Source organism: Zonotrichia albicollis, chromosome 7 (assembly GCF_047830755.1).
Source record: "Zonotrichia albicollis isolate bZonAlb1 chromosome 7, bZonAlb1.hap1, whole genome shotgun sequence".
Taxonomy (NCBI): domain Eukaryota; kingdom Metazoa; phylum Chordata; class Aves; order Passeriformes; family Passerellidae; genus Zonotrichia; species Zonotrichia albicollis.
This window is the reverse complement of record NC_133825.1, coordinates 43,816,453-43,833,445: the sequence shown is the minus strand read 5'-3', so window position 1 is coordinate 43,833,445 and position 16,993 is coordinate 43,816,453. Positions and strand designations below refer to the sequence as shown.

The 16,993-nt window shown below is 39.0% G+C and overlaps 2 protein-coding genes across 2 annotated transcripts in view; one reads left to right on the top strand and one right to left on the bottom strand.

The window, feature by feature from the left end:
• LOC113459632 (uncharacterized) overlaps window positions 1-16,993 on the top strand; it is a 102,539-nt gene that overhangs the window by 29,476 nt on the left and 56,070 nt on the right. The window lies entirely within an intron of this gene.
• Window positions 1,609-15,761, bottom strand: LOC102068392 (pancreatic lipase-related protein 2-like). The gene is made up of 13 exons (XM_074545282.1): window positions 15,558-15,761; window positions 14,625-14,673; window positions 13,344-13,498; window positions 12,240-12,365; window positions 11,237-11,371; window positions 10,639-10,747; window positions 9,781-9,900; window positions 9,544-9,666; window positions 7,209-7,324; window positions 6,144-6,273; window positions 5,419-5,530; window positions 4,245-4,409; window positions 1,609-3,011 (listed from the first exon to the last, which is right to left on the bottom strand). Exons 2-13 carry the CDS (start codon window positions 14,671-14,673, stop codon window positions 2,846-2,848), a joined length of 1,506 nt encoding a protein of 501 aa, XP_074401383.1. The 5' UTR covers window positions 15,558-15,761; the 3' UTR covers window positions 1,609-2,845.

Here is a 16,993-nt window from a genome sequence, read left to right as displayed (position 1 = left end):
TACCTTCCAGATGTTGGGTTTTTAGATCTTCTGTATGACAGATATTTGAGGATTGGAACATGTAGGGAAAAAAAAACAAAACAAAGATGAAAGACCAGAAGATCATGGAAGGCTTATTCCTGCAAAATTCTGGTTATTTTGCAAGGATTTTATCAATTTATTGAAGTGGATTACAGTAGCATGAAAAAAATCTGAAAAGTCACAGATTAAGATAGGATCAAAAGTAGGAAAAGAGACAACTGCCCAATCTGAATGCTGAGGTCTCTGTCTATTATTCCTATTTAGTTAATTTCTATTATTGTTGTTATTTTAGTTCTGGGCTCACAAACATTTGGGAGGGTCATTTTGATAGGCTGTGATTTTGGGAAGAAGAGAAACTGCTGTGCTATGCAGTACAGTATTTTATTTTTGTTATCAGAGAATTCTGACAAAAATGGTCCTTGTTGTCTCTTCAGCACACCTGCACATATGCCTTTATGACAAATGTGTGTTTTCTTCCAAAATTATTTTTCTGTCACATATAAAGTACATAAAGATAATGTAAGTGGACCAGATAGTTCATATTTTGGATTGCTAACTGTTGCTGTCCCTTTTTCTAGAAAAGGCTTAAGAGGTTTTTTTGTGTAGCTGTTTTTTGTTACCCCATTGTCCAAAAAGTGCCATGAGACAGGAAAGTGTCTGGGGCTGAAAGCTTCATAATGGCTTTCTTATCAATTTACCTTTGGCATAATTTTTGTAGTGAACACACATTTAAGGAGTATAAAATTTAATTTGTATTGTAATTCTGAAGCATTTATAATTTGTCAAAATATTTAAATGATGTAAAAGACAGAATGCAAATCATAGTATGTCCTTTAAATCCCTGGAGAAATGAGGCATGTTTGATTTTAAAAAGCACTACCTTTCACATGACAGCCAAACATATGGAGTGGTGTGTCTCACTTGACATTTTAAAGATTCAATTTAAATTGTTCTGAAAAGATGGCCTACCTTGTTTTTAAAGATATGAAGGAATTGCCTGTCCAAAGCTTTGTCAAAATCAGATTTTCTCATGAAATATCAAATCCTTGCATTATATGGACTGACACCATTAATATGAAGTGATAATATCCAAAAATTTCATACTAGGAAGAATTTTAACTTTTATATACAAGAAACAAGAAGGAAGATTATTTGCCACCAGCAACACACAGGTGCTGTCAGTGTGGGTTTTTTCACCTTTATCTCATTAAAAAAAACTCTCCTGTTCTGTCTAAAAATATATTAAACAAAGAAGGGCAGTGTTGGTGTCTACTACACCAAAGAATAAAAATTAACTCAAGAAATAGCATATGACAAGAATGAAAACAGAACACAAGGGGAAGAAATTAATGCAATGTTCTAGTTTTAGCTGAAAAAGTTGGGTGACAAAATGCATCTTTTTAAGTGGTCTTATCAGCTGTACCACACTTGTAGCACAAGTCAGCAGCCAAAATGTTCTCACATTTTGTCAGAACACAGTTGAAATCTGTAGCTTAAAATTAAACAAAATGAAACTTGTATTTTTGAAAGAATATTATTTATTATTCATAAAAACATCAAATTAGTTTTTAGAATTGCAAAAGGGGCACAGTCAGGTTTGGAGGTAGGAGAGGATGGGCTTTAAAGAAGCCTTGAGTCCAGCAGGACTTTGTTTTCTTCCTGTGAGGAGTGGCACTGATCCCACTCCTGTTTGTGCCATAAAACCTGGGGTTTTGTGATCCTGAGGAAAATATTTACATTTATTTTGCTTCGGTTCCTGACTGTAAGAAAGGCAAAAAATAGAGTCTCCTTAATTTGTGCAACTCTGGGGCAGAGAGCCATGCATGGTTTATGGAGGATGTTCAAGGTGTTGTAATTACCAGTTACAGATATTTCCAAACTGTGTAGAAGTACCTGGGGCTTTTTTATATCTCCAGGGGAGCACAGGAGAGGGAAGCCCCTTCTTGCTCAAGAAGAGAATGTTGCCAAGAAGTTTCCTTAAAGGGTAAGGAAGGACGAATTTCCTGCTGAGGATGGTTTCTGGTCCCACCCTGCTTCAGGGAGATGATAAATAAAGGGTACTTTGAGAAAGCAGACACCTGATTTATCAAATATCCTGAGCAAGCTCCTTCAGCAGACTGCACAGGAGGTGACAGGGTTGTGACATCTCAGCAGTATTGCTGCATCATTTGGAACACACCTGATCATCCGGCACATTCAGCCTTGTGTAACACCCCAAAACTTCTGGGGAACCTCACTGGGAGCGTTCTGCAAGAGCTGCCTGCCAGCATGGGACACCACAGAATTGCCCAATGTGATTGATACACCTAATTTCTGCCCCCAAATGATAAACCTCGCATCAGAGGCAGAAATCTGTTGCATGCCTCAGACAGCAGCCGGTAATTAAAAAATGAAAGAGTTTTTGTGGGTAGCCTGTGTTGAAACAAAGGAACTTTAGCTTATTTTGGCTGATGCTGATAACTCTTAGTGGTCTGGTTTTGCTGACCAGTACAATCAAAGTGCTGACAAATTTGGAGAGGCAATGCTAGTCCAAATGATGTAGCTCAAGTCTGACTTCAGCATTTTCACAAAGGCAAAGTAGAGGTGGAAAATTCAGTTTCACTGGCAAAGAGAAAATAGTTTCTTATTGAAAGCTGCTCGAAAATTCAAGTTCCTCGGTATCACAATGTAGTTTTGATAAAGGAGATGCCTGATTCAGGTATAGAAAAGAGTCCAGCTGGTTATTATTCATATATGTGTTTTCTGTCATTGCAACCATAGTTCACAGGAGTGTAGCTGCCCTGCATGGAGAAAAGGTGACAGCACTAACTTGGAAATTGAGCTTTTATGGAGGGCTGGACAAATTTCTCAAAGTCTGTTGAAGGATCCTCGTTAACCCTTTGTTGCCTGCAGGGTTCTCTTGCAGCTGGTGAGTGTTGGGCATTCCTGGCCTCAGCAAAGAGCCAGGGCTTGCCACATGCTGGGCTGCACAGTTCCACACCCACAGAACACTGACCTGGGAAGGGGAGAGAGTTTAAGGAAATACTTGTCAGTAAAATGGGACATTTTCAAGGCAGCTAGCCAACATAATCAATATAAACCCCATTTTTATTTCATGTTAGGTCAAAGCATAAGTTCCAGTAGACAGAACATTAAGTGTGTCTTATTAATTTTTTTTTAACGACTTACTAGTTCATGACTAATTATTAACTTTTAGGATGTGTTTGCCTTTTTGATCAGGCTCCCTTAGCATCAGGAACAGGAGGGTGCTTTTGAAGGGAATTGCTCCCTCCATTTCTCCCACTTACCACACTTTGGTTTACATGACAGAGTGGGATGTGTTGGAACCCTGGATGCTGAGAATTTCAGACTTTCTCTGCTGACAGGCACTGACTCCCAAAAGAACACTGCATTTGACCTGAGGCCATGGAGAAGCATCCAAAATGGAATGACAGAACTGGGATTGTGGGTGTGGAGTTTGAATAGAAGTGTGTAATATCACATGGGGGAAAAGTTAGAGTTTAAGGTTTTAGAATATAGTAATATATATAAAGCAAGATGGAGGTTTTAGGGTGGAGGCTGGTCCTTCTTCTTTATCTTCTTCTTTATCTTCTTCTTCTTCTTCTTCTTCTTCTTTATCATCTTCTTCATCATCTTCTTCTTCTCCTTCTTCTCCTTCTTCATGGATTTGGGTGGTTTTGTGTAATTGGATAGAAAAGTTCGCATTGCAGGCCATGGGTGGTTATTGGTTAAAAATAATTTAGGTGTAATTTCTTAGTTGGACAGTTTATCCTTAAAATACCTTGTTGGGAGAGCTACATTGCCATTTTTTACCTTTTTAGAATAAAGTACTATAGAATTCACAGCTTGTGAGACTGTAACATAGATAAGAACAATTAAACATCTGAGTCCAAACAAGAAATACCGTCTAGTGATTTAATCCTGACCTTGGCAGAAAAGGGGCAAAGAATCCATTAAGGTGGATGCATAACCTGGATCAATTTTGGTTAAAACTAAACAAGAGATATGTTCCAAAAGTGTATCTAAAGTCCTGCAGATGGCAGTGGCAGCCAGGCCCATTGGCACAGGCTGGAGTCAGCATAAGCACCTGCCCAGGCAGGCACAGGGCTGAACCCTGCAGAGCTGTTTCTGTGTGCTGGGCTATGTGCCATGGAGGGCTGGGCACATGAAAATGCAATTTAGGAGAAAAACTTCTACCTTTACATCATTAGATTATTACTTACATATTCCCGTTTTCCCCTGATATTATTCTGACTTCTTCAGCTCCCATGCAGCCTCTGTCTGCATGACCCAGTTGCTTTTTCCAGAGGAACTCAACTTTTGAAATGTTCCCAGAAATTTCTGTATCAATGTAGTTCAAGTATGTGTTGCCTGGTTTGAAAGTTCCCCTGCCAAAAGAAAAGCACAGAAGTGATGCTCAATGTTCTACACAAATGAGGGGGAAAAGAAAATTTGACTATAGGGAATAAGGGAGATGAGCTGAGGGGTACCATGGGAGTTGGGGCTTTGAATGCTACTGCTGGAAAATGATGAGTTTTTTTAATAGTTTTGCCTTTCAGGATGAAAACACTTATCATTTAGCACAGCCTTTGTCAGTATCACTGTGATTTATTCTATACATTGCTTTTGAAAAATAAGATCTATCTTCAAATAAATCCAAGTCAAAAACTTCTCTCAGTGTTTCTGGTTGCTCTTAACCATGAAGGAAATTGAAAATTATAGTTTACATTTGTGCCTTCTGTGCTATCTCTGTTCACTCTAACAAAACACAAATTGCAATGTGACATTAACATTGAAATTATCTGTGAGTTTATTGCTGCAGTGGTGTATTTATAAGCAAAGGTACTCCTGGTACAGACCAGTAATGAGGCTGTGTTCAAACACAGAGGAGGTTGCTTTTGTCATATTGAAGCTGGGTTGCTGACCAGCATCTATTTATTGAGATTTAAATTCCCATTTACTGGAAAAGGCCAGGCTGAGTGGACAGGAGTCCCATATTCCAGCACAATTCATGGGTGAGCTGCAACTTTCTAATTCAAATATCCTCCAGAGGAGGGGATAATTGGATGACTGTAGATCTCTGAGCTTTGTATTCTCAGAGATCACCAAATCATGTTTGAGTCCCGCAGCAGCCACAGAGCTCTTGCCCACTTTGCTGGGCTAACATCAACCTCAGAAAACAAAAGAAAATACACAAAGCAAGAGGGACCAGCAAACAGATTTTTACCACAGTCTGCAGCACAGGGAAATTCCATCACTTATCAGGTACAAGTCCGTAATTTACAGTGTAAATCACAGGCCACACAGAACAAGGTGACACATGTAAAAAAAGCTGTGTGTACATTCCATGTGCTAACAGGGATAGAGCCACGTCTCCAACAGCCACATTAAACTTACTTGTCAATGGTATATTTTTTTCTGAAGCCATTAGTTCCAGTCAAGGCTACATCTATATTTCCCTTCATGGTTTCTGTTGCACATACTTTGACGTGTATCTCTTTTCGCCAGCCTTGGGAAGCAAAATCAAATGGATTACAGTTGTAAGAAGATTTCTTTCCTAAGTGTTAAATTTCTTATATGTTTCAGTGTCTCTAAGAGAGAGAAAAGGATTGCAAAAACATGCTTATAAGCAAAAAACACCTGTGATAAATTGCAGTTCATTTATTAATTTTTATATTTCCCAGTCCTGTGGCTGTTTCTACATTAATCACAACTAAAATTGTATTTCTTATTGCTCCCTGCCATTTTGACTTGATGAACTTGGCAAAAATATCCTGAAATGCTCCAGTTTTATAAATTTTGCCAAGAAAAACAATGCTGCATTTTTAAATTTGAAATTATGCTCTTCAAGCATAAAATTCCTCCCAATTTCAGCTTTATAGAATTTTTGAAGTCATCATGTAATAATCAAGTTTAACCCAAAGGTGAGCATCATTTTATCTGTTTTTACAATTATCTCGGTTTCCCAAAATAATGCTGGTACTGGATGTTCCCAACACCTAAAATTCTGGATGTTTTATTGAGTGCAACTCATGAACTGCAGCAGCTCTGCAGAAGTGTAAGGTCCTTTTTCACACATAATTCATTGCCATTTTAGAATACACCACAAAATGAGCACTTACGAGCATATGGAGGGGAAGGCCCTGTGTTTAAATAAACCTTTTGCTCTTCTTTTTCAGTTTTATGTAAAAACTTATCAGCATAATGACCCATCAGTGGGCATCCTTCTTCTGGACATGGAAAGCACTCTCCCTGGGGGGGAAAATAAAAATGTGTGTTATAAGACATCATCTATTTAAATCCCACTTCTTGAATTTTAGAAAATTAGAGTATTTCAGCTTTTTCCCAGTTTTTTGTTTGTTTGTTTGTTTGGGTTTTTTGTAGGTCTTTGCTTCTCAGTTCAGATCATATCTTCAGTATTTATCATTGTGGTTCTAAAAGGAGTTGAGGTGGTCAGTCATTCTTATTTCATCTTGTTGAAAATCAGAGAGAAACAGGTTGGGCATCTGTCCTAATTCCTTGTGGTCTTGCACGGACCATAAGTAAATACCACAAAGAGTGTTGTGCCTTGCTACCTGAGCTGTAATGTCCAGATAATATGTTCATTTTTCATAGGGTCCACTGGGAGGTTTTCTGCTGGTTATAGAATGCATAACCACATTTCCAAGTGTTTCTGGCTGAATATCTCGCTCATACAGTAAAAAATATTTATGTTTAGGAATACTGGAATTTAGGAAGGTTGGGCTTTCCATTTGGGATTTGTTCTGTCATCTCTTTATCCTTTATTCCCATGCAGAGCCTTAATGAATTTAATCTACCTAGACAGATCAGACAATCAGATCAAGACCTTGACATCCATTAAAAGAAGGTAAAACAAGATAAGCATGAAAGCAGATTTTATTGCAGTGGGAAAAAATAGCTCTGCTGTGTTTAGGCAGTTCAGTTTTGATATGTGGGAGGTTCTGTTCAAACTGGTATTTGTAGACCTTTGGCTGTTTGTGCATTTGATGGAAAAAAGGCAAAATTATCATCGTCCCTTCTGCATAGTGAAATTGCTTGGGTTTGGGTATGATCTGGTTCTGAATGTCCCCTGTTCCCATATCCCATGATCCCAAGTGTAGAAGTTGTCCCAGGAATTATTGAAAGAAATAATTAGGCCCTCAGATAAATCCAGACCTGGCACTTACCAACACAAACTCTTGGTATGTGTCACACTGGTACCCAACAAATCCATTTGGAGTGATGATGCTCTCAGCATAATACCTGAGACTTCTTTTGTGTCCACATCCAAAAGATCTGTATGCTGAGGAAAAAAACAAACCAACAAAAACCCCAACAGGTAAAAAGTGATTAAAGCAATACACTAACATAAAGTCCATGCCAGTGAAACATTTTGGGGTCTCTTTTCCTCAAAAGCACTTGCACATATAGTGATGTTTCAGGTAAAAGAAATAGCAATGATTAAAAGACATTTATATTGGAAATTATTTGGTTTTATAGTAACACAGTGTACTTATCCCTACATCTATTATTTTCTGTTGGAAAGAGGTAGTTTTTAACAGAGGTGGAGAAGCACAAGGTGAAACAAGAAATATTTGGGAGTGTTCCTCTTTGATATTTCAAAGACTGGAATATTTCATAGCTACAGTTTTTGTAAAGCATACAGTAGTTACAGTGAAGTAGTTTCCCTTTTCTTGCAGTTATCACAACATGGTATTCTGTAAAATCACAGTTTCCACTAATTTCTAGAATTAAAGGTAATTTTAGCAATTATTATAAATTCAGTGGCTTTTTGTTGTTTTTAAGCACTAGAAAATGTGCAGTCATTTGATAGCAATTCTGTGAAATCCTCTGAAAAGCAGGATATTTGGCAGCGTGTCCTTGATTTTTGTCAGAACTCTTTGAAACTTTTCTGCATCAGACTGAAATTTATAAGCAGCCAGTAAGGAAAGCAGGAAGTGCTATTTGGGCTGTATTTACACATCCCTTATAGTAAATGTTGTCTTCCTTGATTCCAAGGTCTCTCCTATATCAAATATCCATATACTAAAGTTTGGTTGTTTGTATCAAAATGGGTTTTATTCCACTTCAGCATGTGGTGGGGGCTCACCAAAGCACAGGGGCAAGTCTGGGAGGCACTGAAGTGGTTGCAGACTAGCACAGGTTGTAGTGAAATAAAAATTTCCCCCAACTGCAATGTTTATGCATCTTAAAGATAGACCAGCTGGCGTTGACCAGTTGACACATTGTTCCTTCCATAAGAAAAGAAAAGAAACCTCACACTAAAATCTCTTTGAAAAGTCTTTGTTGTCTGTTTTTTCTTGGAAATAATCTGCATCATCAAGGCTTCCTGAGTATGTTTTCTTAGTAGCTCCTTCTTTAATTCAGAAGGGTTTGTGCTTTTAAACCCTCAGCTCTTACAGCTGGCTCAATTTATGTTAGTGGCAAATTCACTTAACACCTATAGTCTTTCTACTGCATCAAAAACTGTAGGGAAAAAGTCACTAAATATTATTTCTAAAGCACTTCATGCATAAAAACACTACATAAATGTAAACATTAGCAAACAATAGAGAGGTTACCAAACAAAGAAAGGTTTAACCAAGAAGAGGGAGTTAAGGCTGTCTCTATTTTTAAGAGCTCCTTGAACAACCAACTCCATCTGCTCGTGTTCAATAGAGTTGAGTTTCTCCTTCATGACAAAACATTGCAAAGAGCCTTTTGAAATGTTTCTGGAAAAATATTGAATTTTTTTATTTAAATGCAGACATTTTATGCATTCCAGTTGGAAAGTGTTTTTGTTCCAAGTGACTTTGAGCACAGCCAGATTTCAGTTCTCTTTGTTACTAAGTTCTCAACCAGTTCTAAGGGAGAGCATTTTAGAAAGCAAATTATTTAACTAGTGGTAGGGATTTCAAACCATTTAGCTGTGAATAACAGATGTTCTCATTTCTGTAGGTTAGGATCAGAAGACAGGATTTTGTGGATCTATTGTACTGGATCCCAGGGTAATTCTGATTAATGGTCCAACACTCTTTGAAGAACTACTAATGGAGCAGTCATTTTATCATCTTTTGTATTTCTGACCTTGGACTGTTCCCTTTGAAGAGACTAAAGCTTGATGGCATGCATGAATCCCACTAATATTGGGAGTAATATCTTCCTAGGGAGAAGGAGAGCTCAGATTTTAAAATACTCATTTTTGGATTATCCATGGATGAAATTTTACCAGTCCTTCATATGAAGAATTCCCACGGAGTTCAGCCTGTCAGCACAGTGGCAGGCTCTTAGAAAGCTTGTGATGCACAATTTTGCATGCTTTAACTGAAGTTTTCATCTAGAATTTGTCTTGTTTGGTACAAAAGAAAATTGGAGGGTATTTCAGAGGCAGCTTTAAATGTTCCATTTTTGAGCATTGTATCCCTATCCCAAATCTGAACTATATAAAGGTCTTACCTTATCCTAGCCTTTGTTTCTACCTGTAACTTATTATGAGGTATTACTTCTTTAAAATATATTTACCTCTCATCAGGTCATTGATATCCCGAGTTGCAGGAGGCACACGAAGCTGCTTGCATCCTGGCATCTTCTTCCCACCATTTGGGTAAAAATCCAGGTGGCCACAAGTCTGAAGAATCCCTGGAGCTGAAATGCACAATGGATCCTGGCAGATCAGTCCCAGGTGTTCTGTAGACAACCTGTGTGCCAATGGCATTCTTTCAATGAAAACTTACCAAATGAAAACTTACCAAAACTTACCAAAGTCAAAGAAAAGATGACCAGCATGAGTGTGAATTATATCAACAAATTTTGCATCTGAAGGATCCAGCCTAACCATTGTGGGAGTGTACTGGAAAAGGGGCCCAGCTGGATCCAGACCTAAATGAATGGAGATACATCTGATTGAGTAAATAATATTATCTGTATATCACTACACACAGGTTATGTATGCTATATATATGATTACATTTCTGCCTTTTCATAAAAAAATCCATTTTGTGACTCACAGCTAGAAAAACAGGCAGGGTATTAATAGAAAGCTGATTGAAGACATTGCAGTATAGTAAAATGGTGATGGCTGCTTGGCTTACTTTTGGGAACAATGATATAAGAGATTTGGTTTATTGGGATTTTTTAATAATTTTATTGAAAAATATGAAATCTTCATATGTTACTCTGAGCACGTAGATTTATTTATGAATTTTTATTTGGCAAGAAGTCTATTTTTATTTCCAGAATATCTTGGTTGAAAATGGTATCCGTTCACGTCAGTGTCAGTGAGGTCTCTTAGGAGATGTAAAAAACACAGCTCTGACCCCAGTTTCCCTGAACTGCTCATGTGACTGCTCACTGTGTGCATGGCTTAGACAAAGCAATGCCTATGCAGAGAAAAGAGCTGACTGGGAGAGAAGGAAAGCAGAAAATAGTGAGTTTTTAGAAGAAAGCAATGTGTGACTGTGTCATGACTTGTGTGCCACCATGCTGGCCGGACACTGTTATTTATGACAAAGCAGCACATTGCATTCTGTGTTGTATTTTTATAAAGCAGCAATGATTCTTCAGTTCTCTGAGCTGAGTGAAAATATAAAGTTTTATCAGCTGATAAAACTGCAGTACCTGTTATTCTTCCAATGCCAGGCTTCCTCCTGCCTGCCTCCCCTGCAACGTGTGCTCCAAGGCTGTGGCCGATGAAATGGATGTTGGCAGGAGAGTAGCCATACTCCTTCTGTGAAGGTTTATGGAAAGGAGAAAAAACCAGTGTGGGTATGCAAGTGACACTGCAGCATGTCCCCATGCAGTGCCAGGACATGGCCAGGTCACTGGGCAGTGGAGATGAGTGGAAAGTCACAGTTCTGGGTGATGGGATCTCTACCGAAAGAGAAGCAATTCCCCAGTCATCCCACTCCTTTTCATTTTCAGGGTCTTCATGGCTATTTACCATCTTATCCTCATACACTAAATCTAGGGGATTTAGTTTTTCATTTCAGATTTTCAAGCCTTTTGAACTGCTGAAAATTCATGTTAGTTTTTCAAAGTCAATTATGACACTAAAGCAGGTATTTTCATTTGTGTGGGATTAAAGCCCTTCTATAACATTTGGACCTGCTTTACTGGGTGCTTCTTGTTCTTCCTGGCTCTATTGAATCAAACCTAAAGGTGCCACCCTGAGCACAATGTTTATGTGGACTGGGCACATTCCAGGGATATTTTTTACCTCGAGGAAGTTCACCAGGTACTCCAGCTCAGCCCCCACAATGCGCACGTTGTTGACGGCGTCCGTGTACAGACCACTGGAGCCGCCCCTCCAGTCTGTCAGAATGCAGTTCACATCTTCAGAGTGAAACATGAACTGGTGGAGAACAGGAAGAGAACAGAGGAGAAGGGAACAGCCATTAATTACAGCTGTAGCAGGGCATTTGTAAACTGTATTTTTTTTCGTTTGTGTGATCAGTGATGACACATCTCCAGTAATTCCTGCTGATGCTGAAGATCAACACAAGGAGGCAGAGTGGAACCAGTGATTAGAGGACACCCACAAGCTTCCTTCAGCTCTTGTTCTATTCCAGATGCCTTGGTTGGCTCTAAGGTACCAACTTCTCTTAATGACAGTACCCCTGTTACCAAAATAGGTCCAAGCTTTATCCTTCAAAATTTTTATGCTTGCATCATCTAAAAGAATTCTCAAATTTGTGCATGAATTGTTCAGCCCTGAAGTTCATAGATTATAACCAAAATATTTTGTTTAGACACTTCTGCCAATAGAACATTCTTATTTTGTATTTTATTCTGAAACAATTTCATTTCTGGAATGTGCCAGAGTAGAATAAAACCAATCTGCTGAACAAAGCCTTTTGGTTTTATTAGATCAAATGTGTCACTCAAACTGACACATTTATTGAGACCTTTTGCTGAGGTGAGAAAACTCACTCTTTTTTTCCTCTTTTTTATTGGCAAGGAATTGAAAAATCAATTTATTATAGCTTTCCCTGAGGAGGTGAATGCAGCAAAAGGGCATTAAGGAGAAGGCTGAAGTGCACTGTACTCCTAGCCAGGAACAAGACAGTGGTCATGTGGAACTGGTCTTCATTCTGACTTTTGTGCTCCCTGAATTAACAAGAGAACAGAGGTGCAAATTTTACACAGGAATTTTAAGCTAGATGTGGATATTTAGACTTTCAAATACAAGCAAAATGACTATTAAAAATAGTTGTACCTACCCTGCAGATGCTTGTTATCCAGGGGAGATCTGCTCCAGCAAGGTGGCCGTGGATAATGAAACGAGTTTTCCTGTGCGCTCGGAAATTCGAAGCTTTTATAGTTGAAGGATTTGTAGCTGAAATTTTCTGTGCCAAGGGAACCAAACAACCAGCAAACACAACAAGGATGTGACTGTTCCATCCCACTGTACATTTTGGTAGAGGGCAGAGTGCCCCAATGGTTAAGGCATAGTTCTAGACCTGGAAAAGATGGGTCTTACTCCTCATTCCTAAACTGCCTTTCAAGTCTCACTTAATCAATTAATCACTTCAACAAATGCTTCACTTCCTCTGGTTAATTGAATTAATGATACTGGCATCTTCTGCATGCTGCTTTGTGATATACTGGTACAACATGTCATGTAAGTACAAGATTTTATCAAACTTGGCAATAGAAATGCAAAGATAGCATCTTCTGAAAGGTTTTATGTGGTTGACTTTGAAATTATACCTATTGTTCTTTCTTTTTTCCTTTGAAGATAAGACCTTAATTGCTTCATTTTTATTTGATGGGAAATCCCACCAGGCTTACAAATTCAGAGGCTGTGGGTATTTTGGTGTGTATTGAGAAAGAAGACATTCTTTTCTTTAAAAGAAGATCTGAGTACTAGCTCTGACATAATTTTTTTTATGGTTTTGTTGACTTAAAAGGGGGATGTCATGCACTAATTAGCAGACATCTCACCTTCAGTGAAAGACTGATTTGTCAAAACCCCATAGGCCCTCAGTTGGAGGAGTTGGAGTTGTTCTGAAGTGACTTAATAAACACCTCCACTGATTGTGACTGCCATTTATATAAAACCCCTTAATTCTGGAACCTTTTACCTGTAATAACTTGTGTTAGAGGGCTGTGATTAATGTATGTTGTAAATATACCCGGCTCCTCAGGGAGCTGAAATGAGGAAAAAGGAAAAAAAGATAGAAGAAAATTATCATGTGTCTAATATAGAATTTGAGGTTCTCCCAGGAGTCTTATGAGCAAAATATGTGAGAAAAGAAACTGTCCCTACAATTTATTGAATGTATTGTACACTGTCAGTATTTATAAACAAAGCATTTTCTTACTTGGTATTTCACCATGTTATCTCTGGTGTAGAGAAGGAAATTTGTGTTCACAGCATCTGGAGAGCTGGGCAAGCCTGCCAGTTGTCTCCCCGGGATCCCAGCCCATGGGGGGCTGTCTGAAAAGCATCCAAGCCTTTGGTAGCAAACTTCCCTTCCTGGGGTGCACAAAGAAAGAGATACTTGTGTTCGGGAATGCCACAGGTTCTGTACACGAAGCTGGCAGGAGAGGGTTTACACCAGGAAAGCAAAACGAGCCTGGTTTGGACTGGGAGGGCACTTTGAGCATTTCTCATTAAGGGGCTCAGATGTGCTTGGGTGTTTGAGGTGAGGACTCGAACTTCAGGAGTGGTTCCTGCTGCAGACAGAGCCTGGAGCTCAGCCTGGTGAGCTCAGGATGAGTTTAGTTCAACATATTGTTAACACAGCCCTTGGAACCAGACAATAAAATCTTGATTCAGGGAAGAAAAAATCAGCTTTTGCTGTCAGCACAGAGTAGTCCTTTAAATCAATCCTAAACTCCAGGGATTATCTAAATTGTTATTTCTTGTGCAACAGCTCATGAGGGAGCAAAAAGAAACCAAAACATTAAAATAGATACTTCTGCTTGCTCCACAACAGACATTAAACATCTCCCTTATTGTTTTCATCACCATAAGGTTTTAGTGGAAGCAATAAAGTGGAATTTGAGTGGAAGCCTAGAGCGAAGCACAGCCTCAGGATGTGTGGTCTGTGCCTGAAGGACCAGTTTCACAATTTCTTTTGTGCCTTTAATACAGTAATGGTGCAAATATGACATGAGGGTGTTGCCATTAATTGTCATCCTTCCACACTGTTATAGCACAACAGTTGTGAAATCCCAAGAAATTTTTATTGCTATTGAAAAGTCCATTCTTTCCCGTCATTGAAGAGGTGTTTTGGACAATGACCATTTTCTTGTTCTCTGCATAGCACTGTGAAGAGTAGGTGCCTAGACTCTCATTACCAGGATTGTAGCTACCATGAGTGATTTCAGGGTAGGAAATGTTCTGGAAGAATTTCAGTATCAATTTGCATATAAAAATACCTTTCTGATTCCCATTCTGTTTACTAGCTGCAAAAACCTTTACAGAATTAAAAAGCAATGAGTTAAATGTGGGAAAAACATGACATGACTCAGTGGTCCTAATGAAGAATTATTTTAAATCCATTCCAATGAACAGGTTTTTTCTAGAATATAGATATCCTGGTGTAAGCTGCACATCATTTTTACTCTTTATAGAATTTATTAATGATATGTCTCACCTCTGGCTGCATTGAGAAGAAAAAGAGTAGTGATCCATACTGCAAGCATCTGAAGTGAATAAGAACACAATTCAAACATAATTGAAATTAGAATCTGGAATTCACCTAAGGGTTCCCTTAACCCATTAAAACCCCTTGAAACTCAGTACTTCAGTCATTTACTAAGATCCAAAAAAGCAACTCCTCCTCAAAAATAGTGAGGTTTCAAAAAAATAGCTTTGGGATTATTTTTGTTTGCCATGGGAATTTTGCATGATCAGGATATCCTCTAGGAATCCTTAAAGATTATCTTCCTGTCCTTGACAAACAGAAACTTTTTTTCTCTGTACAGGCGCACTTTATGGGCATGCAATTTAAATTCTAACAAGACTTGCAACAACATATTACAGACTGAAATTTGTCCTAGGATTTCATAGAAAAGTTACTCACAGAACTGCCATCAATGATTGCATTAAAACAAACAACCCAAGAACAAACTTCGTTTGTGCTTGTAAATCATACAGATGGTCTTGAAACTCATTTTGATCACTGCTATCAGCCATGCATGATTATCAGCCCTCATCTGCCTGATCACTTAATCACCAGCTGGTAGGTAAGCACAGGGGTAAATGGAACCCATCATTTACTCCAAGGTGAAGAGGGAATGTGCATTCTCACTACTACCATGAGCAACTTATCTTCAAAGGAAAATAGGTAATTCTTAAAAAATCTAATGTCATGCCCAGCTCATCCAACCAGAGCTCTGCATCCTCTGAAATCCATAAAACACTGTTAGGAGCAAAGAGTTCATCCCTGTGAAGCCAAGTGCAGGTTCAAGGAGGTCCTGCTTCCATCTCCTCTCCTCCAGCCACTCACCAAACACCCTGCCCCTCACCACCATCATCCTTATTTCAGTCCCTTAGATGTCTTTGGCTCCAGTGCATCCCATTTTACCTTGGCAAGGCTCAGAGCAAGTTCTCAGGGTCAGCCTCTCTGCTGCTCGTGGCAAACCTTGCAGGAGCTCTTAGAGGAGCCTGGAGAGAGGCAAGGCAGCTCCGTGCCTGCCCTCCAAGGGCACGTGGCACAGGGATGCTCACCCTCTGCTGCTCCACAATGCTTGGATTCCACACAGCTGCATCCGTGGCTGTGTTGGGTAATGCCAAAAGAGATCTCCCTCTGTCAGCCTTTATCTGGCGAGATAACACCAACCAGGTCCGACCAGTTGCTGCATGACCCCACCCACTTAATGCAAGGTTTCAAACAGGCTGCTATTGCCCTCCATTGGTTATTATTTTTCAAGCTAAAAATTGCTGGGAAGTGTGATGGAAATATTGAAAAAACACAGGGCCTTTCAGGATTAGTGGGGCTGCTCATCTTGGTGCGAGGCTGTGTTATAGGGCTTTGCAAGGGTCTTCAGGGGGAAGAGAGAGAGACGAGAATCTTGGCTCTATGATCAGAAGGCTGGATTTATTATTTTATGATATATAATACATTATGACTATACTAAAAGGAATAGAGAGAAAAGTTCAGAAGCTGCTAAGCTAAGAATAGAATAGGAATGAATAACAAAGTTCTGTGTCCAGGCAGAAAACAAGGACAACTCTCCCGTGAGTGGTCAGCAAATCTGAACACTCACAGAAGACCAATCACCGCTGCACCTGTTGCATTCCACAGCAGCAGAGAACCATTGTTTACATTCTTTCTCTGGGGCCTCAGCTTCCCAGAAGGGGAAAAATCTCAAAGAAAGGATTTTTATGAAAAAATGTTGGTGACAAGGCTGAGATTGTGATTTAACATCACACCAATGGCAGTGGCAGAGCCCCCATCCATTGCATTCCACCCCTCAGTTTTGATAGCAAAACTGTTCTTCCTGGAGCTGATCCCTCTCTTAAATAACTTACAGTCTTAGGCAAAATGTTCAAATTTGTGTTTGATATCTAAGTCTACTGTTGCAACATGAAGACACAAACAAGGTGTTTTAGGATGAGCTAGCATGTGTTTGCCCGGTTCAAACTGTCACTCGAGAGAATGCAGAAAGAAGTATGAAAAATGATAAAAAAATTAAATGGCTTAGTCTGTCACTTGTTATTTTTTCATCTTGTAGATCTCTTATCTCTAATTTGGCTACCAAATGAAATACCTGACTTTTCTTTGAAAAGGTGACAAAAATGCTTTTAAAGAGAGGAGAATAGTTCCTGGGGCGGATTGTCACCACATTCAATCACCATGAATCTTCATAATTAAATTGTATTAATTGCAGTAATTTTATTTTTTAGTGTTTTGATAATGATGTCATTTCACATAGTGCTATATTGTTGTTGTACTATTATGTTCAGGTTTCTGATGAGACTTTCCTAGAAATCTTAGTTCCTGCAGGTGTATGTGGGGCT

Excerpts from the sequence above, each read along its gene's own strand:
- LOC102068392 (XM_074545282.1), bottom strand. The coding sequence starts at position 14,673 with ATGCTTGCAGTATGGATCACTACTCTTTTTCTTCTCAATGCAGCCAGA. Across the intron at positions 12,366-13,343 it reads ATAACATGGTGAAATACCAA|AAAATTTCAGCTACAAATCC; the intron begins GTAAGAAAATGC and ends CCCTTGGCACAG. Across the intron at positions 5,531-6,143 it reads GCCTTCCCCTCCATATGCTC|GCTGGCGAAAAGAGATACAC; the intron begins GTAAGTGCTCAT and ends TTGCTTCCCAAG.